Source organism: Barbatula barbatula (assembly GCF_947034865.1).
Source record: "Barbatula barbatula genome assembly, chromosome: 9".
Taxonomy (NCBI): Eukaryota; Metazoa; Chordata; class Actinopteri; order Cypriniformes; family Nemacheilidae; genus Barbatula; species Barbatula barbatula.
Genome location: NC_136772.1, coordinates 13326986 through 13349998, shown reverse-complemented (window position 1 = coordinate 13349998; position 23013 = coordinate 13326986). Strand labels below are relative to the sequence as shown.

Below are 23013 nucleotides of genomic sequence, written 5' to 3'. Positions count from 1 at the left end.
TGGACCTATTTACATTGTGCTACCCACCTGCCGTGGGTGTTTCCTTGACTCAGCCTGAGATAGATCCAGCACTTGAGGAGAGCATTATATGATTAAATAGGCAAATTCAGAATACCATAATTCATCTTTGGTTAGGCTTTTTTGCTGATATAACTATACCATTAATGGTGTAAACAAGCTTGATCAGAATGTGTTGACTACATTCTTGAAATTAGTTTGCAAACAAAAATATAATTTACACAAGTGTCAATGTATTTATTTCATTACATCTGTAAAAATTAATTAAAAAAATAACATGGATAAATTATATTAAGTACTTTGCAAGTTATGAGATCTTTGCAAGTTATAGAAAATCAATGGTTTCTTAGAATATGTTTAAGGATATAATTTTGATCATTTTGGATCTTAAGTTGCACTTACAGTATACTGCATGCTGTTTGCCATAAATATTATTTAATAATTCATAATTTGCTTAAATATGTATTGTAATGAATAGAAAAAAACAAATGTGTTGTTTGTATTATATTCTGTTAATTTATAAAACCCAAAACAAATTTTTAGAGACAGTTTTTGTGGAAGAACCATTTTATTGAAACACTAATACCAGGAATCCATGACACGCCTCATGCTCATGAATTTCATGCCACCCATATTGCTGAAATTCCTGTACTCTCCAGGTCTGAACCAACACATTCTGCCTCTGTAGTGGGGCTGCTCATACATGAGCCAGTGACCATCCATCACATGACAGGACTGACAGTATGACATGCGGTAGCGGTCCATGCAGGAGTCACAGTCATCCATTAGCTCATACATCTGACCTCCAAAGTTCTCCTTCTCATGGATCCTCATTCTATAGGATCCCCTGTACTGTATGGGTAAGATCATCGTTAACATTTTTCCCGGAAAAAAAACATAAATGTAGACTTAAATCTGGAACCAAATCACAATGTTCTCTGTGCTCACCATGGGGATCATACGGCAGGATCTGATACTGTTGCTCATTCCAAACATAGACGTGTAGTCAGCGTACTCGCCCCTCCTAAAGAAATACTGGTTTCCCATGTAGTTGGGATGTTCGTACATCATCCAGCATCCGCTCTCCACTCTACATGAGTGACAGCGGCTCAGGTAGGAGGACATGTCAGAACAGTCCCCCATACACTCATAAGAGCGACCCTGGAAGTTCCTCTCTTCATAAAAGGTGACCTGAAAGTTAATATCCTGGTAAATTAAAGTGAAATGTACCAAATGAAAGTTATTTTTTGAAATCGTGGTTAATCAAGTATACCTTCATTTTTGTGTTGGTTGATCTTCAGTAGTTCCACAATGGAGAAGCTAAAGCTAATTCTGGTTGTTGGTTGACTGCTGTCACTCGTACCTTTATACTAGACCAAGAGTAAAGACTATATAGCCTCTATTGTCAGTCAATTCCTGACAGTGCATGTTGTAGCAAAAGCTTATGTCGGTCTCATGACTCACTATTGTTATGGCAAAACGCTAAAGAAATGCTCCAGAATGTCTATTGTTACCAGTTTTGTTGTAGGGGTTGTTTTATCTCTTTGTAAAAAATTTTACAAAAAATTTTTGTTTACAAAAAATTTTTGTTTACAAAAAATTTTTGTTTACAAAAAATTTTTGTTTAGTGTTTTAGAATGATGCTTAAATCAGGACACACTTTAAAATTCTCAGATATTGAATGTAATTTGCTTGTGATTACTGATATTATGCAATTCTCTTTGCAGCAGATGGCGCTAAAGAATTTCCGTGCACGTGCGTGCATGTGTGTGGGAGCGACAGACATGTTGACTTTGTACATTAAAATAGAACCCAGCTATTTTATAAGCATACACTGAATAGCAAATTGGGTGGCATAAAAAATCAGGGACCGGATTCACAATCTTCTTACCGAACATATTTTATAATTCCGAAGTTAGGAATATGATGTACTCCTGAAACAACTCAAGATGGTATTTTATTGAATCAATTTAGAAGAATTCAAATTCTTGAAACAAAAGCTATGGTCAATATCATCTTAAAGTAAAGATTGCCTCCCAGTTGTCCCAGGGGATTGCACATACCTATGTAAAAATGTATAGGATGATGCAATGTAAGTCGCTTTGGATAAAAGCGTCTGCCAAATGCATAAATGTAAACTGGGCTGCAGTGCACCACACCACCTATCCCCCAGCACTCGCGGCTGGATACTTGGTACATTGGTTTCGAGCGCGAATCGAAGCCTTTACCCTCTTACCCTCGTGTCAACCTGTGACTTCCTCCAGGTGGACATCCACCTTGCGGCACTTCAGTCCAGCCAGTCAGCGTCTCTTCACTAGAGATTGTAACCTGTGTGGCGAGCGGACCAATGGCCAATCAGCGTCGCCATGGAAACACCACACTCAAGCCACCGCACCTGCCGATCGTTTACACCTGTGCCTCATTAAGAGAGGAGCATATAAGCAGAGAAGGAGAAGAAAAGGGTGAGCTCATTCTCCCGTAGAGAGATTGCTAATGCTTGCGCTTTGTGGGTTTATCCACATCCACATCCACATCCACATCCACATCCACATCCACATCCACATCCACATCCACATCCACATCCACATCCACATCCACAGCCACAGCCACAGCCACAGCCACAAGCGCCTGTGAGACGCCTGTGAGCCACAACACTTTCCGTCCACTGCAGCAGTCGAGAAATGCTCTCAGGCTCCTCAGCACAAAAGGTGAATGAATGAGCACGCCGTCTTCCCTTTATACCCGGATTTCCGGGGACGGAGTCCGGCATGCAAATTTAATTCGCCAATTTCATTGGCCTTTTCAAAACTAGTCAGAAGATGATAGGTTCTCAAGTCAAACCCCATCTGTCGGTTCGACACAACGTCTCGTTCCCTCCATCAGGTAACACAGGTTACATACATGACCGAGACGGTAACACGGATATGACGCCATTGACAGGCGACTGCACAGCCCTGTGTCACTGATTTTAGAATGGCGAATTCATGTAGAATTCATGATTTACAAGTAGTTGGAAACATTTGAGATATTGTAGGAACTCAGCTGAACAAAATAAATAACTCTGGCTTAGTGGTTTTTGGATATTTTACTGCAAGATTTGTACAAACTGTACCTTAAAAACAACTGTTGCCTGAAAATATTTTAAATACATACATTTTAAATATTCATTCATTCATTTTCTACCGCTTATCCGGGGCCGGGTCGCGGGGGCAGCAGTCTAAGCAGAGATGCCCAGACATCCCTCACCCTAGACACTTCCTCCTACTCTTCCGGGGGGACACCGAGGCGTTCCCAGGCCAGCCGGAAGACATAGTCCCACCAGCGTGTCCTAGGTCTTCCCCGGGGTCTCCTCCCGGTCGGACGGGCCCGGAGCACCTTCCGCGGAAGGCGTCCAGTAGGCATCCGTAACAGATGACCGAGCCACCTCAGCTGACCCCTCTCGATGTGGAGGAGCAGCGGCTCTACTCCGAGCTCCTCCCGGGTGACCGAGCTTCTCACCCTATCTCTAAGGGATCGCCCAGCCACCCTGCGGAGGAAGCTCATTTCAGCCGCCTGTATCCGGGATCTTGTCCTTTCGGTCATGACCCAAAGCTCATGACCATAGGTGAGAGTAGGAACGTAGATTGACCGGTAAATTGAGAGCTTCGCCTTGCGGCTCAGCTCTTTCTTCACCACGACGGACCGGTACATCGACCACATTACTGCAGAAGCTGCACCGATCCGTCTGTCAATCTCCCGATCCATCCTTCCCTCACTCGTGAACAAGACCCCGAGATACTTAAACTCCTCCACTTGAGGAAGGAACTCTCCACCAACCTGAAGTGTGCAAGCCACCATTTTCCGACTGAGGACGATGGCCTCGGATTTGGAGGTACTGATTTTCATTCCAGCCGCTTCACACTCTGCTGTAAACCGTCCCAGTGCATGCTGAAGGTCCTGGTTTGAAGGGGCCAACACGACAACATCATCCGCAAATAGCAGAGACGAGATCGTGTGGTCCCCAAACCTGACACCCTCCGGCCCCTGGCTGCGCCTAGAAATTCTGTCCATAAAAATTACGAACAGAACCGGTGACAAAGGGCAGCCCTGCCGGAGTCCGACATGCACTGGGAACAAGTCCGACTTACTGCCGGCAATGCGAACCAAGCTCCTGCTTCGGCCGTACAGGGACAGCCCTTAGTAAAGGACCACAGACCTCATACTCCCGAAGCACCCTCAACAGGATGCCACGAGGGACACAGTCAAATACCTTCTCCAAATCCACAAAACACATGTGGATTGGTTGAGCAAACTCCCATTAACCCTCCAGCACCCTGTAGAGGGTGTAGAGCTGGTCCAGCGTTCCACGGCCTGGACGAAAACCACACTGTTCCTCCTGAATCCAAGGTTCTACTATCGGCCGTATTCTCCTCTCCAGTACCCTGGCATAGACTTTCGAGGGAAGGCTGAGAAGTGTGATCCCCTGTAGTTGGAACACACCCTCCGGTCCCCCTTCTTAAAAAGGGGGACCACCACCCCGGTCTGCCATCCCAGAGGCACTGTCCCCGACTGCCACGCGATGCTGCAGAGGCGTGTCAGTCAAGACAGCCCCACAACATCCAGAGACTTGAGGTACTCAGGGCGAATCTCACCTTGCCACTGAGGAGTTTCTTGACTACCTCAGTGACTTCGGCTTGGGTGATGGACGAGTCCACCTCTGAGCCCTCAGCCTCTGCTTCCTCAATGGAGGACGTGACGGTGGGAATGAGAAGATCCTCGAAGTACTCCTTCCACCGTCCGACGACATCCCCAGTTGAGGTCAACAGCCTCCCACCTCCACTGTAAACAGCGTTGGTAGGGCACTGTTTCCCTCTCCTGAGGCACCGGACGGTTTGCCAGAATCTCTTTGAGGCCATTCGATAGTCCTTCTCCATGGCCTCACCAAACTCCTCCCAGGCTCGAGTTTTTGCCTCCAAAACCACCCGGGCAGCAGTCCGCTTGGCCTGCCGGTACCTGTCAGCTGCCTCAGGAGTCCCACAAGCCAACCAGGCCCGATAAGACTCCTTCTTCAGCTTGACGGTTTCCCTTACTTCCGGTGTCCACCACCGGATTCGGGGATTCCCGCCTCGACAGGCACCGGAGACCTTACGGCCACAGCTCCGAGTGGCCGCTTCGACAGTGGAGGCGGAGAACATGGTCCACTCGGACTCAATGTCTCCAGCCTCCCTCGGGATCTGGTTGAAGCTCTGCCGGAGGTGGGAGTTAAAGATCTCTCTGACAGGAGACTCGGCCAGGCGTTCCCAGCAGACCCTTACAGTACGTTTTTGTCTGCCGAGTCTGTCCAGCTTCCTCTCCTGCCATCGGATCCAACTAACCACCAGGTGGTGATCAGTTGACAGCTCCGCCCCTCTCTTAACCCGAGTGTCCAAAACATATGGTCGCAGGTCAGATGAAACGACCACAAAGTCGATCATCGACCTGTGGCCTAGGGTGTCCTGGTGCCACGTGCACTGATGGACACCCTTATGCTTGAACATGGTGTTCGTTTTAGACAAACTGTGACTAGCACAGAAGTCCAATAACTGAACACCGCTCGGGTTCAGATCAGGGGGGCCGTTCCTCCCAATCACGCCCCTCCAGGTGTCACTGTCGTTGCCGACATGGGCGTTGAAGTCCCCCAGTAGGACGACGGAGTCCCCAAGCGGAGTACTTTCCAGCACCCCTCCCAGAGACTCCAAGAAGGTCGGGTACTCTGCACGGCCGTTCAGCCCGTAGGCACAAACAACAGTGAGAGACCTATCCCCGACCCGTAGGCGCAGGGAGACGACCCTCTCGTTCACCGGGGTAAACTCCAACACATGGCGGGAGAGCTGGGGGGCTATAAGCAGACCCACACCAGCCCGCCGCCTCTCCCCATGGGCAACTCCAGAGTGATGAAGTGTCCATCCTCTCTCTCGAGGAGTGTGGTTCCAGAGCCCAAGCCATGCGTAGAGGTGATCCCGACGGAACCTCTAGTCGGAACCTCTCAACCTCACGCACCATCTCAGGCTCCTTCCCTGCCAGCGAGGTGACGCTCCACGTCCCTAGAGCTAGCTTCCGTGTCCAGGGATCGGGCTGTCGAGGCACTCGCCTCCGACTGCCGCCCGATCCACTACGCACCGACCCCCTATGGTCCCTCCCGCACGTGGTGAGCCCACGGGAAGGCGGCCCCACATCGCTCCTTCGGGCTGAGCCCGGCCGGACCCCGTGGGGAAAGGCCCGGCCACCAGGCGCTCGCATGCGAGCACCGACCCCGGGCCTGGCTCCAGGGTGGTGCCCCGGTTGCGCCATACCGGGCGTTGTCACGGTCCTTGTTATTTTAAACATCATAAGGGGTCATTTTAAATAAATTCTCTTTAATTATTATTTTCATAAAACAGATAAAAAAACGTGTCTGCAACTTTTTCAATGTCTATGTCTGCTACACAAAGGTTAAATGAAAAGTTCACTCAAAAATTGTAATTCTGTTATCACTTGCTTCCCTTTATGTAATTCCAAACCCAAATGCTTTTTCATGAAAGATAGATTGTATTCCAACTGGTGATATTTGTATAAGAATATTAATTTACCATGTGTTTACTTTCATCACTTATAAACACGAAAAGACAGTAATGTTTTAGCCAATGTTATCTAATTTGCACTCCAAATTTTGTAAAATGCACATGTATATGTATATAAAGAAAGTACAAACTCAGTTTTTGGATCCCTGTAATAATAAAATCCTAGCCACAACCCTGCTCCAAAGGTGGAGGTTGACAAATATTATGATGTCGTATCAAACAAAAAAGTATTATAATAAATATAGCCTAATATTGTAACGCTTGCTAACATTTTAGCTAGCATGCGATTGTTAATGCTATTTAACACATCACACGCTACTATATATATACACTCATCTTAAAGATAATTAGGAACACCATACTAATACTGTGTTTGACCCCCTTTCGCCTTCAGAACTGCCTTAATTCTACGTAGCATTGATTCAACAAGGTGCTGAAAGCATTCTTTAGAAATGTGGCTCATATTGATAGGATAGCATCTTGCAGTTGATTGAGATTTGTGGGATGCACATCCAGGGCACGAAGCTCCCGTTTCACCACATCCCAAAGATGCTCTATTGGGTTGAGATCTGGTGACTGTGGGGGCCATTTTAGTAGAGTGAACTCATTGTCATGTTCAAGAAACCAATTTGAAATGATTAGAGCTTTGTGACATGGTGCATTATCCTGCAAGTGCTGGAAGTAGCCATCAGAGGATGGGTACATGGTGATCATAAAGGGATGGATATGGTCAGAAACAATGCTCAGATAGGCCGTGGCATTTAAACGATGCCCAATTGGCACTAAGGGGCCTAAACTGTGCCAAGAAAACATCCCCACACCATTACACCACCAGCCTGCACAGTGGTAACAAGGCATGATGGATCCATGTTCTTATTCTATCTACACCAAATTCAAATTCTATATACAGTTGGTACTTAAAGTATTCAGACCCCCTTAAATTGGTCACTCTTTGTTATATCGCAGCCATTTGCTAAAATCATTTATGTTCATTTTTTTTCTCATTAACGTACACACAGCACCCAATATTGATAGAAAAACACAGAATTGTTGACATTTTTGCAGATTTATTAAAAAAGGAAAAACTGAAATATCACATGGTCCTAAGTATTCAGACAAATGGATTCTTTAGTGGAGGAGGAAAGAAAAGAGTGATTGTGATTCAGAGATAGCTAATGTTTCTTACAAGAAAAGAACGTCACCTTTAACCGAAAATACGATGATTCATATCTAAATTATGGGTTTGTCGCTACCGGCAGCTCACAAGCTCCAAACCCTATGTGTGTAATATGTGGAGATAGATATGCGAATGAGGCAAAGCCCTCAAAATTGCTTAGACATCTTGAAACTAAGCATCCAGAACTGAAAAACAGTGACAGCAACAAAAACAAAGTTACGAAGCAGGCTGGACATTTGCAACACACTTTGCGTTTCACTGTCACCCATCAATCTTTGCTTGGACTGTATTATTGTGGGGAAACAAGCCCAAGGCTCCCATTAATTGAGTTATGGTGAGTTTGTAAATGGCTTTGTTAGTAAGTTATATTTAGAAGTTCATAAATATGTAATACGACTGCCCGCGACACACACAAACCATACTAAAAGCCAGGCCTGGTCCTCTCTCACTGACAGTCCGGTCGGTTGTCCTCTTATGCTCTCGATCTCCTCCATGATACGAGACCGGTGCATGTACAGGCGAAGTTTGATGATTAAATGGAAAGTAAATTAATAATAAATAAGTACATAATAAGTAGTTATTTATTCACAGTAATGGATTATTATTTTCATTGTACTTTCCTCCATCCCCACCAACCGGTCTGTGTGGATATTTTTAAAACAAAACCGGTCCATGCTTTAAAAAAGGTTAAAAACGCTGCTCTAGAAGACGTCTGTAAGATATATATATATATATATATATATATATATATATATATATATATATATATATATATATATATATATGATTTACAATGATGTTCAGCAGCTCTTTCTAACATGTTTAGCAGATGTTTTTACACAGCAGATATTTTCCAGATCTCCAGATCTTAAGCAGACATTTTATACATATATATACACACATGAGAATGTGAGGCGCTTGTGACATAAACTAAAGTTTATTGGATAGATGAAAATATCGTACTGTTACCTCACAAGCAGGTGAGTATAGGCAATGATGAAGCACATGCTATTTTATTCTAACAAGCTATTTGTTAAGTTATTTGAGGAGAACTTAAGAAGTTTTGCTAGAAGGGCCAAAGTGGATACACTTTATCATGCATACTCAACCACTTAAAGCAACACTATGCAGTATTTTTAAATTTTTATGTGCGAGAAAAGCGATCGCATCACAAGTTACTCACGCTCTCCGATGGTAAGTTAACCCTGTAGTGACTACATATCCTTCAGAGCATGACGGCTTTTTATTATTATTATCAAAATATTTAGGGGTGCTATGAGGGAGCTTTGGTCTTTCTTGGGGAAACTAAAGCACCTGCTAGCCCCTCTCTGGCGCCGCCTATGACTTCCTTTATAGGTGGTGATTTTTCAGTTACACCCATGAATCGTTTGACCTCTACTATTTAGGATGTATAATATGAGAATTAGGATTGGACCTGTTTACATTGTGCTAGCCAGCTGTCCTGGGTGATTCCTTGACTCAGCCTGAAATAGATCCAGCACTCGAGGGGAGCATCTTTGGTTAGGCTTTTTTGCTGATATAACTATACCATTAATGGTGTAAGCAAGCTTGATCTGAATGTGTTGACTACATTCTTGAAATTAGTTTGCGTGCAAAAATATATCAATGTATTTATTTCATTACATCTGTTAAAATTTATTTTCAAATGAACATGGAAAAATTATATTGAGTACTTTTTAAGTTATGAGATCTTTGCAAGTTATAGAAAATCAATGGTTTCTTAGAATATGATATTTTGGATCTTAAGTCGCAATTTCACTTACAGTATACTACATGCTGTTTGCCATAAATATGTTTGGTTAAATGTGTATTGTAATAAATAGAAAATCTGTTATTTGGATTATATTACTTCTGTTAATTTATAAAACCCAAAACTAATTATTTTAGAGACACAGTTTTTGTGGAAGAAAAACGTTTTTATTGATACACTAATACCATGAATCCATGATACGCCTCATGCTCATGAATTTCATGCCACCCATATTGCTGAAATTCCTGTACTCTCCAGGTCTGAACCAACACATTCTGCCTCTGTAGTGGGGCTGCTCATACATGAGCCAGTGACCATCCATCACATGACAGGACTGACAGTATGACATGCGGTAGCGGTCCATGCAGGAGTCGCAGTCATCCATTAGCTCATACATCTGACCTCCAAAGTTCTCCTTCTCATGAATCCTCATTCTGTAGGATCCCCTGTGCTGTATGGGTAAGATCATCGTTAACATTTTTACTGGGAAAAAAAACAAATGTAGACTTAAATCTGGAACCAAATCACAATGTTCTCTGTGCTCACCATGGGGATCATACGGCAGGATCTGATACTGTTGCTCATTCCAAACATAGACGTGTAGTCAGCGTACTCGCCCCTCCTAAAGAAATACTGGTTTCCCATGTAATTGGGATGTTCGTACATCATCCAGCATCCGCTCTCCACTCTACATGAGTGACAGCGGCTCAGGTAGGAGGACATGTCAGAACAGTCCCCCATACACTCATAAGAGCGACCCTGGAAGTTCCTCTCTTCATAAAAGGTGACCTGAAATTCAGAGTTAATCTCTTGGTAAATTAAGGTGAAATGTACCAAATGAAAGTAATTTGTTTAAAATCGTGGTTAATCAAGTATACCTTCATTTTTGTGTTGGTTGATCTTCAGTAGTTCCACAATGGAGAAGCTGAAGCTAATTCTGGTTGTTGGTTGACTGGTGTCACTCGTACCTTTATACTAGACCAAGAGTAAAGACTATATAGCCTCTATTGTAAGTCAATTCCTGACAGTGCATGTTGTAGCAAAAGCTTATGTAGATCTCAGTACTCACTATTGTTATGGCAAAACGCTAAAGAAATGGCTCAGAATGTCTATTGTTACCAGTTTTTTTGTAGGGGTTGTTTTATCTCTTTGTTAAATTTTTTTTGTTCAGTGTTTTAGAATGATGCTTAAATCAGGACACACTTTAAAATTCTCAGGCCGAAATTGAATGAAATTTGCTTGTGATTACTAATCCTCTGCGAGGCTCTTTGCAGCAGATGATGCTAAAGAATTTGTTTGCGTGTGTGCGTAAGCGACAGACATGATGACTTTGTACATTAAAACAGAACCCGGCAATTTCATACGCATACACTGAATAGCAAATTGGGTGACAAAAAATCTGGGGCCGGATTCACATTCTTCTTACCTGACATATTTTATTCTTCATACCTGACATTCCAAATTAGGAATATGATGTACTCCAGAAACAACTCAAGATTGTATTTTAGGGAATCAATTACGAAGAATTCAAATTCTTGAAACCAAAGCTATGGTCAATATCATCTTACAGTAAAGATTGCCACACAGTTAAATATAAAAATCTAAGAAGTTTTATACATATTTGGTTGTTTCATGTGTATTATATTTTAATTCTGACTATTTACTTGCCATTGAGGTATTTTTTATATAAGAATGACAAGGTCTAGTTACTTTTTCTTTTAGCTTTCGTAGTTGAAAAACGTTCTGAAGCTTTTAAATTTATTCTGGGTCAAAGCTCTCTTAAATGTCTGACTGACTTGGTCAATCAAATGAAGGAAGATAAGGATTACCGACCAATCAAATAATAGAAGGCAAAGATTACAGCCCAAATTAAATTTAAGAAAGTGGGAGTTGCTATTGATATGAGCGGAGTTTGGTGTTAGGGGCTGTTAATATAACACGCTGTGATGGAGCGTGGAGTGATGGAATCTGTTGTCTTCAACTCCACCGCTGATGCCCATCAATCAGACGGGAAAGTGAAATTATGTTAGCGGATGAGGTAAAGTAATAACGTTTTTTAATGTTGCGTATAATTGTGGTCTATAAATAAGTGACTGATTGAAACAAGCTTGTAGCTTGCTAGACGACACATCTTCGTTTTTGTCCATGACACTGTTCTCATGCGGTTTCTACTTCAGTAAAGGTGGTAACAAAGGGTTACACGGATATGACGCCATTGACAGGTTGACTGCACAGCCCTGTGTCACTGTTTGTAGAATGGGGATTTTTTCATGATTTACAAGTAGTTGGAAACATTTGAGATATTGTAGCTACTCAGCTGAACAAAGTATATAACACTGGCTTAGTAGTTTTTGGATATTTTACTGCAAAATATTTACACACTGTACCTTAAAAGAACTATGTTACCTGAAAATATTTTAAATGCATTACTTTTAAATAAATTCTCTTTAACTATTATTAGTTACAAAAATGTTAATTCTGTTATCACTTGCTTACCTTTATGTAATTCCAAACCCAAATGCTCTTTCATGAAAGATAGATTGTATTCCAATGTGGTAATATTTGTATAGAATATCAATTTACCATGTGTTTACTTTCATGACCTATAAACACGAAAAGACTGAAATGTTTTAGCTAATGTTATTCAATTTTCTCAACAAAAAAAATTAAAATGCACATATGTATATAAAGGAAGTGCAAACTCAGTTTGCTTTTCTGTCTGTCTCTCGTTGTGTCGAGGCTGACAGAATGGGGTTTGACTTGAGAACCAATCATCTTTTGTCGGAGGAAGCGAAGAACGAGAGAGAGTGATCGAACACAAACACGAGCCCGAACAAGAATAAATATCTAACATGCTTCGGTGGTGTGAGCTGTACGAAACAACGGGTTGCAAAACGGATGGAGACCTAGCCTTCCTACTACTGGATTTGAAAGTCATATATGTAAATTTTGTCTTACTGTCCTGTACATTTGAGCTTATTAGTTTTTACGCTTTGCTCAGGTTGTTTATTGGCACACCAACGTTACTGGTTAATATAACTACAGAAAAGTATTATTTTCGTTGGTTACCAAACACATTCACGTCCATGCGTTGTGTTTTGGCTGATTGCAAATGTGCTAATGTTAGCATGTTAGCTGCTATTTAGCTAGCACACAATGTGCTATTGGCCAACAAGCAGCTGCTACTTCAGATTCTAGTTTGATCTATAAGTATAGCCCAATAGTATACCCAACAGGGGCCAAAATAGCACTTTAGTACACGCACAGTTTATAAAGTTACATGATGTAACAGCGGTATCTGCATTGTCAACAAATTTATGTGTATTGAGTTGCCCACTAGAAGCTTATACAGTGACAGTATTTACGACACTGATAACAGACAAATACGCTTATCAACTACATGAAGGAACCATAAGCAAAAGTTCTCGAAGACAGATGAAGATGTAACTGCCCTGTATTTCATTGTTTCTTCCCATGCCCTGCATGCATAAGCGTCGCTGCTCATGCTCAATGGATTGACAGGAAAAGTAACACTTTTACATTTAAAGGATGAAAGTTGTGTCTAATGTGTTTTAACAGTCTCCATATGACTTCCAAAAACACTTTTGTCAGTTTTTATAATACAAGTAGGCTATATCTTAAATTTGAAGCATATATTTCACGAATGAGTGGGAAACAATCACATTATGCTGTCAGAGTACTTTCTGAACCCCACTGTCATCTAGGGTGGCCATTTCCATAACACCAAAAAGGAGCACACTTTGCGGCATTTAGTGAGGCAAGAATAACTGCATCTGATGTACTCGCAAATACAATACAATTGTGTCTATCATATCTATGGTATCATGATACAGTGATTCTGAAATAGCCTACTCTATTCATTGCCAGGCAATTTGATCAACAACGTATCTTGATGTAGACCTATGTGTAACAGAAGAGGCAAAAAAGTGTTTGTTCACAGTATTTGTATTTATTCAAGACACTCCTGTATGACTGGTGATGCTTGACTGCATGATAGACTTTACAAAGCTCAGCAGCGGAGATTTTGCCTGAGGTGATCTAAGGTGATGTTGCCTCTTGAAATTAAGACCTAAGGGAAGACGTACCAACAGCTCATCGGTTACCTTTATGTTTTTCAGTGCTGGCATGCCGGTCAATGGCGGCTTTCCCTTTACAACTAACATCCACTTTACAGCGATATAGTGTGCAAAATCCATGGAAAGCATCTCCACTGCTTTTTGATATGAATTTGTGCTCTTTTGTCCATTCCGGATTAAATGATGTCGGACGTTTCGGCATGTTAACGTTATGATGTGACGTAGACAGTACGTGGACTCCACCTCAATTCGTGGAGGCTTGTTTACGTTTTTAACCAATTATATATCAGATATTTATTTTTGACAGCTCTTTCAGCCAATCATTTGTTTGACCGGAAATCTTACGGCGTGTGCTGCTGCGTCCCAATAAAGGTTTTACAGCGCATTTTTAAGGCCGATTCAGCGCAACTCCGAAAATGAGGACAAATGAGTGTTCGGCTTGAGGCTGCGCCGGACAGGGGGCTTAAAATCCGGACTGTCCGGCCAAAAGCCGGACGTATGACCACCCTACTGTCATCATAACCTTCTGAAAACAGATAAAATTACATAGACATCATATTATATGCTTTGCATATATTTGAGTGAAGAGCGATCGCATCACAAGTTACTCACACTCTCCTATGGTAAATTAACCCTTCGAAGACGTATCCTTATTAGTGCTGGGTAATGATTACAAATTTTAATTGCATGACTTTTCTGTGATTAATCGTTTCGTTAGGTTACACCAAAGTAGGTAAATGTTTTTACATTTCATTTATTCTTTTAATTTATTAACTAAATTATACATTAGAACGCAGCCTTTATATTATTGCTATCAAAATATTTAGGGGTGCTATGAGAGAGCTTTGGCCTTTCTTGGGGAAGCTAAAGCACCTGCTAGCCCCTCTCTGGCGCCGCCTATGACTTCCTTTATAGTTGGTGATTTTCAGTTACACCAATGAATCGGTCGACCTCTACTATTTAGAATATATAATATGAGAATTAGGATGCTGGACCTGTTTACATTGTGCTAGCCAGCTGTCCTGGGTGATTCCTTAACTCAGCCTGTGATAGATCCATCTCTTGAGGGGAGCATCTTTGGTTAGGCTTTTTGCCATGATATAACTATGCCATTAATGGTGTAAGCAAGCTTGATCTGAATGTGTTGACTACATTCTTGAAATTAGTTTGCGTGCAATTTACGCAACTGTCGATGTATTTATTTCTGTATTTACAAATGAACATGGAAAAATTATATAGAGTACTTTGGAAGTTATGAGATCTTTGCAAGTTATAGAAAATCAATGGTTTCTTAGAATATGTTTAAGGATAACATTTTGATCATTTTGCTTACAGTATACTACATGCTGTTTGCCATGAATATGTTTGGTTAAATATGTATTGTAATAAATAGAAAATCTGTTGTTTCTATTATATTACTTCTGTTAATTTATAAAACCCAAAACTAATTATTTTAGAGACACAGTTTTTGTGGAAGAAATACGTTTTTATTGATACACTAATACCATGAATCCATGATACGCCTCATGCTCATGAATTTCATGCCACCCATATTGCTGAAATTCCTGTACTCTCCAGGTCTGAACCAACACATTCTGCCTCTGTAGTGGGGCTGCTCATACATGAGCCAGTGACCATCCATCACATGACAGGACTGACAGTATGACATGCGGTAGCGGTCCATGCAGGAGTCACAGTCATCCATTAGCTCATACATCTGACCTCCAAAGTTCTCCTTCTCATGAATCCTCATTCTATAGGATCCCCTGTACTGTATGGGTAAGATCATCGTTAACATTTTTCCTGGAAAAAAACATAAATGTAGACTTAAATCTGGATGTTCTCTGTGCTCACCATGGGGATCATACGGCAGGATCTGATACTGTTGCTCATTCCAAACATAGACGTGTAGTCAGCGTACTCGCCCCTCCTAAAGAAATACTGGTTTCCCATGTAATTGGGATGTTCGTACATCATCCAGCATCCACTCTCCACTCTACATGAGTGACAGCGGCTCAGGTAGGAGGACATGTCAGAACAGTCCCCCATACACTCATAAGAGCGACCCTGGAAGTTCCTCTCTTCATAAAAGGTGACCTGAAATTCAGAGTTAAACTCTTGGTAAATTAAAGTGAAATGTACCAAATGCAAGTTATTTGTTTAAAATCGTGGTTAATCAAGTATACCTTCATGTTTGTGTTGGTTGATCTTCAGTAGTTCCACAATGGAGAAGCTGAAGCTAATTCTGGTTGTTGGTTGACTGCTGTCACTCGTACCTTTATACTAGACCAAGAGTAAAGACTATATAGCCTCTATTGTAAGTCAATTCCTGACAGTGCATGTTGTAGCAAAAGCTTATGTAGATCTCAGTACTCACTATTGTTATGGCAAAACGCTAAAGAAATGGTCCAGAATGTCTATTGTTACCACTTTTGTTGTAGGGGTTGTTTTATCTCTTTGTTTAATTTTTTATGTTCAGTGTACTTGAAAGATGCTTACATCAGGACACACTTTGAAATTCTCAGGCCGAAATTCTCTTTGCAGTATATGGCGCAAAATAATTTGTGTGCACGTGCGTGCATGTGTGTGTGCGTAAGTGACAGACATGTTGACTTTGTACATTAAAACAGAACCTGGCAATTACATAAGCATACACTGAATAGCAAATTGGGTGGCATACAAAATCAGGGTCCGGATACACATTCTTCTTACCTGACATATTTTATGATTCTGAAGTTAGGAATAATATGTACTCCTAATACAACTCAAGATTGTTTTTTAGGAAATCAATTACGAAGAATTCTAATTCTTGAAACAAAAGCTATGGTCAATATCATCTTAAAGTAAAGATTGCCTCACAGTTGTCGTAAATTTAAAAATGTAAGATGTTTTACACATATTTGGTTGTTTCATGTGTGACACATATATTATATTGAGCCAGAATATTAATTCTAATAAAACAACATTCATTACCTATAAACATGAAGCACATACACTGTAAAACTTTTCCCTGTAAATTTACAGTAAAATACTGGCAGCTGGGTTGCCAGCCACATTCTGTATTTTTACAGAACCACAACTGTAAACAATATTTACAGTGTTGTACTGTAGTTGCCAGATACAGTATAATGCTGTAATTGTATTTTTTTTACAGTGTGCTGTAAATATTTACACTTTTAATTTACATTCCTTCAGCTGGGTTGCCAGCAAATTACTGTATTTTTACAGAACTATGACTGTATTAAGTATTATACTGTTATGCCATTTAATTTGACATATTACAATGTGTCATATATTATTGTTATATATTGCAATCAATTTTTTTCTACACAGAATATCTTTTTCCTTAAATCAAGAATTAAATTAATTTTACTTCCATATCAGTAGTCTCAAATGGAAATAGAAAACAATAGTCTTAGAATATAAAATGTTTATTTCTGATGCAAAGGCCAAGGAATTGCAAAGTTAGTTGTCGGACCCCTGTATTTAAAAATTCCTGACCACAATCCTGCTCAAAAGGGATAGGTTCACAAATATTATAATGTTGTATCACACAAAAAGGTATTATAATAAATATAGCCTAATATTGTAACACTTGCTGACATTTTAGCTAACATGCGATCGTTAATGCAATATATATACAGTATAGCACATGAAATCTGGCAAACATCTAGTTATTCTGTATTTTTATCTGCAAGAAATCTGGCAGAAGCTATTTGCTCATCTGCCCTACATCTCTGAGATGTCTGCTGTCAGATTTCATGTAGACCTCTAGAAGACGTCTGTTAGATGTGCATGATTCAGAATGAATGTAGAACAGCTCATTCTAAAATGTTTAGCAGATGTTGTTAACACACAAAAATGTTTTATGGTCAAAAGTAGCTGATTCCTTAGTTCATGCACGTAGACTGTGTTATCTGTATCTATAGTTATTAGTTACAATGCTAGGCACTATTCTGAAAGAGACCTATTTGTCAGTGTAACGAGTGGAGAAACGACACGCACAACTCTTTCAGTTCTCTCAATGCCCCGGAGGGGAATTTATTAAAGGGTCGGCCAATGGCCGGTGGTGAATCCAAAATTACACAACAAGACAGTGTCTCGGTGCGCCGGGGTACGGAGCGGGGTGGTGAGCCGTGCTCTTCCTGGAACCCCGTCTGCGTGTAGTCCCTCGGGCCCGTGCAATCCCTCGTGTCTGTGAAGTCCCTTTAATCCGTGCGGTCCCGTGTGCTCGTGTAAATCCCTGTGTCCGGCAAGTCCCTCGTAGAGTCTTGCTGCGGTAAGCGTGGGTACATGGATGCTGTCGGCCGTCAACAGTCGGAACCTGGGAGAAATCACAGGAGAAATCAACATTAGGCACTGGCATGTAATGAAGTGGTAGCCTCCTGTGTTGTCTGTACAACTGGCTTTTATGCCGGTTGAGATCATTCTCTGACGACCGACAGCTGTGCCTCGTTACCTCTCGCTGTTGCCATGGCGACGCTGATTGCGCTAGGGGTGACTCGCCACAGTCAGTTATGGTGAACCATACTTGAAATGTGAACACACGCACAGCAAGTCGAGAACACACGTACACCCGGAGCAGTTATCACTGCAGCGCCCACGGAGCAAGTAGGGGTAAGGTACCTTGCTCAAAGGCACCTCAGTCGTTACCTACCAGCCCTGAGGATCGAACTTGCAACTTTCTGGTCACGAGTCAGACTCTCTTACCATTAGGCCACGACTGCCCCTTATTCTCAAGTTACACAAAGTCTGAAGTTTTTCCGAAAATATAACTACAGAATTTTTTTTCGTTGGTTACCAAACACATTCACCTCAATGCGTTGCATTTTGGGTGACTGCAAATGTGCTAATGTTAGCATGTTAGCTGCTATGTAGCTAGCACACAATGTGCTATCGGCTAACAACCAGCTGCTACCTCAGATTCTAGTTTGAGCTATTAGTATAGCCTAGCCCAATACTATACCCCACAGGGGCCAAAAGAGCACTTTAGAACATGCACAGTTTATAAAGTGACATGATGTAATGGTGGTTTCTGCATAGTCAACAAATTCACGTGTTCCAAAAACACTTTTGTCAGTCTTTATAATACAAGTAGGCCTATCTTAGATTTGCTGCATATATTTCATGAATGAGTGGGAAACGATCGTATTATGCTTCAAGATAATACGTCTTAACCCCACTGTTACCCAGGTAGCAAACAGACGTTGGCCCAACGTTTGTTGTTGTGTTGGGCAAACGTTGGGTGCTGACGTTGGCCCAACGTAATTTTGTCCGTTGGGCCAACCATGTTATTGGACGGCCAGCAGACCTTCTGCCAACCTAAAAAATACCTTACCAACCTTCTGCCAACTTAAAAACCACTAAAACAACATTGGGCCAACGTGTAAAGATGAAGTGCACCTCTGTTTGTAATATTTTAGTCATATCGAATTACTAACAACAAAATGAACATTACTGTGAACATTAAAGTTTATATTTTAGTCATATCGAATTACTAACAACAAAAAGTGTAGTTACTATGGTTTTTTATTTAACAACAACAATAAACATCAAAAGAAAATTATCTGCTAAGATAATAACAACCAATGGTTATTTTAATAATTATACTTATTTTAATAATTATATATATATATTTTTGGTTCCTTGATGATTTCTTTGACTTTGTTTTACTTTACTTTGCATTTTTTCTGCAGTTTTTTTGTTACCAATAAATTTCATTTTTATAACCAATTCAGTTTGTCTGTTGTTCTGTTTTAATGCAATTCAACAATGAATAGGCCATATCACAATCTCTAAATGGTGTGTTGGGCCAATGTTGGGTGCTGACGTTGGCCCAACGTTGGCCCAATGTTGTTTTAGTGGTTTTTAAGTTGGCAGAAGGTTGGCAAGGTATTTTTTAGGTTGGCAAAGGTCTGCTGGCCGTCCAATAACATGGTTGGCCCAACGGACAAAATTACGTTGGGCCAACGTCAGCACCCAACGTTGGCCCAACACAACAACAAACGTTGGGCCAACGTCTGTTTGCTACCTGGGTATATATATAATTTGAGGGAAGTGGTGGGCAATTGCAGCTGAACATACCAACGTTGGCCCAACGTTCTGTCAGATAGGTTGGGCCAACGTAACCAACCAATATTGACGTTGGCCCAACGTCTGTTTGCAACCTGGGTATCATAACCTTCTAGTTATGACTTTTCCGTGATTAATCGAAATCAGTGATGTGAATAACTGCATGATCAAACGAATGTTTCCCCGTTTGGCACAAATACATCAAAAAAGTATTAAGTTACAAATTACAATTACTTACTAATGAAATATATTTAAATAAAATACTGCTGTGAACTTCTTAAAAATTTAAATACAAGTAACTTGCAATATGAAAATACCAGAATACAATAATTTGTACAAGCAATCATTTAAAAGTGTGAGTGTAACAGTGGAGTTAGATAGTATTTTTTTTGCGAACCGGGCATCACTATACAACACCAATCAGATAAATTCTTGCTATTTGCGAGAGCCAAAAGCTCCCCTTCCCTGCCTCCTCCTCTAGCTCTTTGATTGCCTTCTTTAGGGTCCCTCCGGACGCTCCCACCTCCATCAAAAGGTGTGTGGTGGACAGCCCCACATAGCCTCGGCATCCAGCCTCCAACGGATAGATGGTGGTCTTCCAGCCAGCCTCCCGGCACTCAGCAGCCAGTTTTGAGTACTTGGTCTTCTTGCGTTCGTAGGCGGCCTCCATCCGTTGGTATTGTGAGCTCAATGAGCAACACAGATTTTGCTTTGGAGGACCACACCACTATGTCGGGGGAGAGAGATGTCGCAGTGATCTCGACCGGGAAACGGAGCTGCCTGTCGAGGTCGACTCTCATGCTCCTAGGTGTTTCTCTTGGTCTGACGTTTCTTCTCTCCTGTCTTCCTTGACAAAACTGATGTGGTTTTGGTTCTCTGCTGTTGGTAACCCTTTGCTGCCCTGTCAACGCCCCTCTAGCACTTTGGCTAGCTTCTCAGAACCTGGTCGTGGTGCCATCTGTAGCGTCCCTGGGAAATTGCGATCTTACAGCCTGACAAGATGTGCTGGAGGCTTGCATTAGGGGTATTACACAGCCTTCCTCCCTCCCGAACCACTGGTGAAGGTTCTGAGGACAAGGAAGCGTGTCGTAGGTTGAGCGGATTAAGAAGCTGAGCTTTGCCTGTGGGATCTTCCACAGGTCTGACTAGGTAATGTTTCGTTTGACACCTCCCTCCCAGGTTGTCCAGCTTCCCTGTCGGCCCTGCGAAACAGCCTTGATCCTATAGCGCCCTTCCTCCATTCTTTTCATCTCCGCCACCACCATCTCCTTCCCCTCTTCGCGGTTGTCCTTGGACCAGAAACGTAGCGCTTCTCCTTTCTGTACTATGCAGACGATCTCTTGGTGTTGCAAATGACTGACGGCTCAACCTCAATTTGGGCATTCCACTTCCGGCCTGTCAGAACCTTAGGGTTTGTGTTCCATACAGTGGACTCTCTCAACTCCAGGACAAACCTGGTCTTTTCTTGCTTGTAGCTCAAACTGATGGATTGAAGCGGCAGCTGGGGGATGTTCCTTCCGAAGAGTTTCTCTTACTTGCGGTGGATGCGGAGATCTCACTCATTTTCAGTGGCCACATCACCCTACAATAAAGCGAAAATTTGTAGCACCAGACCTTGTACTTCCCTGGGAGTTGGCTTTGATCGATCTTAGCAGGCCTTCTGAGAGCTGTTTCATCACGGTTCTCCCCATCTGTTTGTGATTGGAAACAGTTGCTTTTGAAACACTCTCGCGAAACTTCAATGTCGTACCCCGATCAGTCTGTAACCTAATAACCTAAAACCTAATTACAGACAGGTCTGACTCGGTTGAAAAATCAATCAAAACTTCTTATTCAGCTAGTGGGTGGGTTACTATGGCAGTAAAGGGAAATGAGATCAGACATTCTTCCAAATATCTTCCTGTGTGTTCAGCAGAACAAAGATATTTATAAAGAATAAAATTACATATTCGAATAAAACAGTAGTTTTACTGTATTGGGGGGTCTGGGGGAGTTGGAAATCCAGTTAGTATCTGGTATGACCACCATTTGCCTCACACAGTGCAAATCATCTCCTTCACATAGAGTTGATCAGGTTGTTGATTGTGGCCTGTGGAATGTTGGTCCACTCCTCTTCATTGGCTGTGTGAGGTTGCTGGATATTGGTAGGAGCTGGAACACGCTGTCGTATACGATGATCCAGAGCATCCCAAACATGCTCAATGAGTGACACTTCCGGTGAGAATGCTGGCAATACAATAGCTGGGATGTTTTCAGCTTCCAGGAATAGTGAACAGATCCTTGCAACATGGGGCTGTGCATTATCATGCTGCATTATGAGGTGATGGTCTCGGATGAATGGCACAACAATGGGCCCCAGGATTTCGTCATGGTATCTCTGTGCATACAAAATGCCATCAATAGAATGCAAGTGTGTTTGTTATCCACAACAAACGCCTGCCCATACCATAACCCCACCGCCACCATGGGCCACTCGATTCACAACGTTGACATCAGCAAACCGCTCACCCACACTGTCAGAGATTTTGCCTTACGTTTTTATTTTTGGCCACTAGAGGTCCCCCTAGGACTCATGGCTTTACTTTGTGTTTTTGGATTGTTCCAGAATTTTATTTCTTAATGTTATTCAAACCTGTTCCTGAGTTTCTGTTTTTCGTGAATAACATTAAGAAATAAAATTCTGGAACAATCCAAAAACACAAAATAAAGTTCTTTAGAGCAATAGCAGACTTCTGGCAGTCACAGGCTAAGAACCAACAATAACCAAGCAAGGATGGAGAGTACCAGACCAGCTTAAATACTTAGCACAAAACGAGACACAGGTGAAATCAATAACACAGTTAACCAAAAGGCACTTGTGTAGCCATGAGTCCTAGGGGGACCTCTAGTGGCCAAAAATAAAAACATAAGGCAAAATCTCTGACACACACGACACCATACACACGTCTCCAAACACCTCACCAAAGTGCCTCTATCAAATTTGACTCTATCAAATGTGAGAATTTGCCCACTCAAGTTGGTTACAACGAAAAACTGACCCTGATGAGGATGAGGAGCATGCAGATGAGCTTCCCTGAGACGGTTTCTGACAGTTTGTGCAGAAATTCTTTGGTTATGCAAACCGATTGTTTCAGCAGCTGTCCAGGTGGCTAGTCTCAGACAAACTTGGAGGTGAAGATGCTGGATGTGGAGGTCCTAGGCTGGTGTGGTTACATGTGGTCTGTGGTTGTGAGGCCGGTTGGATGTACTGCCAAATTCTCTGAAACGCCTTTAGAGATGGAAATGAACATTCAATTCACG

The 23013-nt window shown here is 41.9% G+C and overlaps 3 protein-coding genes across 3 annotated transcripts; all 3 read right to left on the bottom strand.

The window, feature by feature from the left end:
- Nucleotides 1-214: 214 nt before the first annotated feature.
- Nucleotides 215-1383, bottom strand: LOC306898521 (gamma-crystallin M2-like). Its single transcript, XM_079464055.1, has 3 exons — nt 1292-1383; nt 967-1209; nt 215-870 (listed from the first exon to the last, which is right to left on the bottom strand). Exons 1-3 carry the CDS (start codon nt 1295-1297, stop codon nt 598-600), a joined length of 522 nt encoding a protein of 173 aa, XP_079320181.1. The 5' UTR covers nt 1298-1383; the 3' UTR covers nt 215-597.
- Nucleotides 1384-9396: 8013 nt separating this feature from the next.
- On the bottom strand, nt 9397-10487 carry LOC306898522 (gamma-crystallin M2-like). Its single transcript, XM_079464056.1, has 3 exons — nt 10423-10487; nt 10091-10333; nt 9397-9995 (listed from the first exon to the last, which is right to left on the bottom strand). The coding sequence occupies exons 1-3, from the start codon at nt 10426-10428 to the stop codon at nt 9723-9725; spliced, it is 522 nt and encodes a 173-aa protein (XP_079320182.1). The 5' UTR covers nt 10429-10487; the 3' UTR covers nt 9397-9722.
- Nucleotides 10488-14816: 4329 nt separating this feature from the next.
- On the bottom strand, nt 14817-15972 carry LOC306898518 (gamma-crystallin M2-like). The gene is made up of 3 exons (XM_079464052.1): nt 15828-15972; nt 15496-15738; nt 14817-15412 (listed from the first exon to the last, which is right to left on the bottom strand). Exons 1-3 carry the CDS (start codon nt 15831-15833, stop codon nt 15140-15142), a joined length of 522 nt encoding a protein of 173 aa, XP_079320178.1. The 5' UTR covers nt 15834-15972; the 3' UTR covers nt 14817-15139.
- Between the last annotated feature and the right edge of the window lie 7041 nt (nt 15973-23013).

Bases quoted from the DNA above. Each gene is read 5' to 3' on its own strand.
- LOC306898521 (XM_079464055.1), bottom strand. The intron at 871-966 runs GTGAGCACAGAG...TTACCCATACAG, and splicing joins CCTGCCGTATGATCCCCATG to TACAGGGGATCCTATAGAAT.
- LOC306898518 (XM_079464052.1), bottom strand. The intron at 15,413-15,495 runs GTGAGCACAGAG...TTACCCATACAG, and splicing joins CCTGCCGTATGATCCCCATG to TACAGGGGATCCTATAGAAT.
- LOC306898522 (XM_079464056.1), bottom strand. The intron at 9,996-10,090 runs GTGAGCACAGAG...TTACCCATACAG, and splicing joins CCTGCCGTATGATCCCCATG to CACAGGGGATCCTACAGAAT.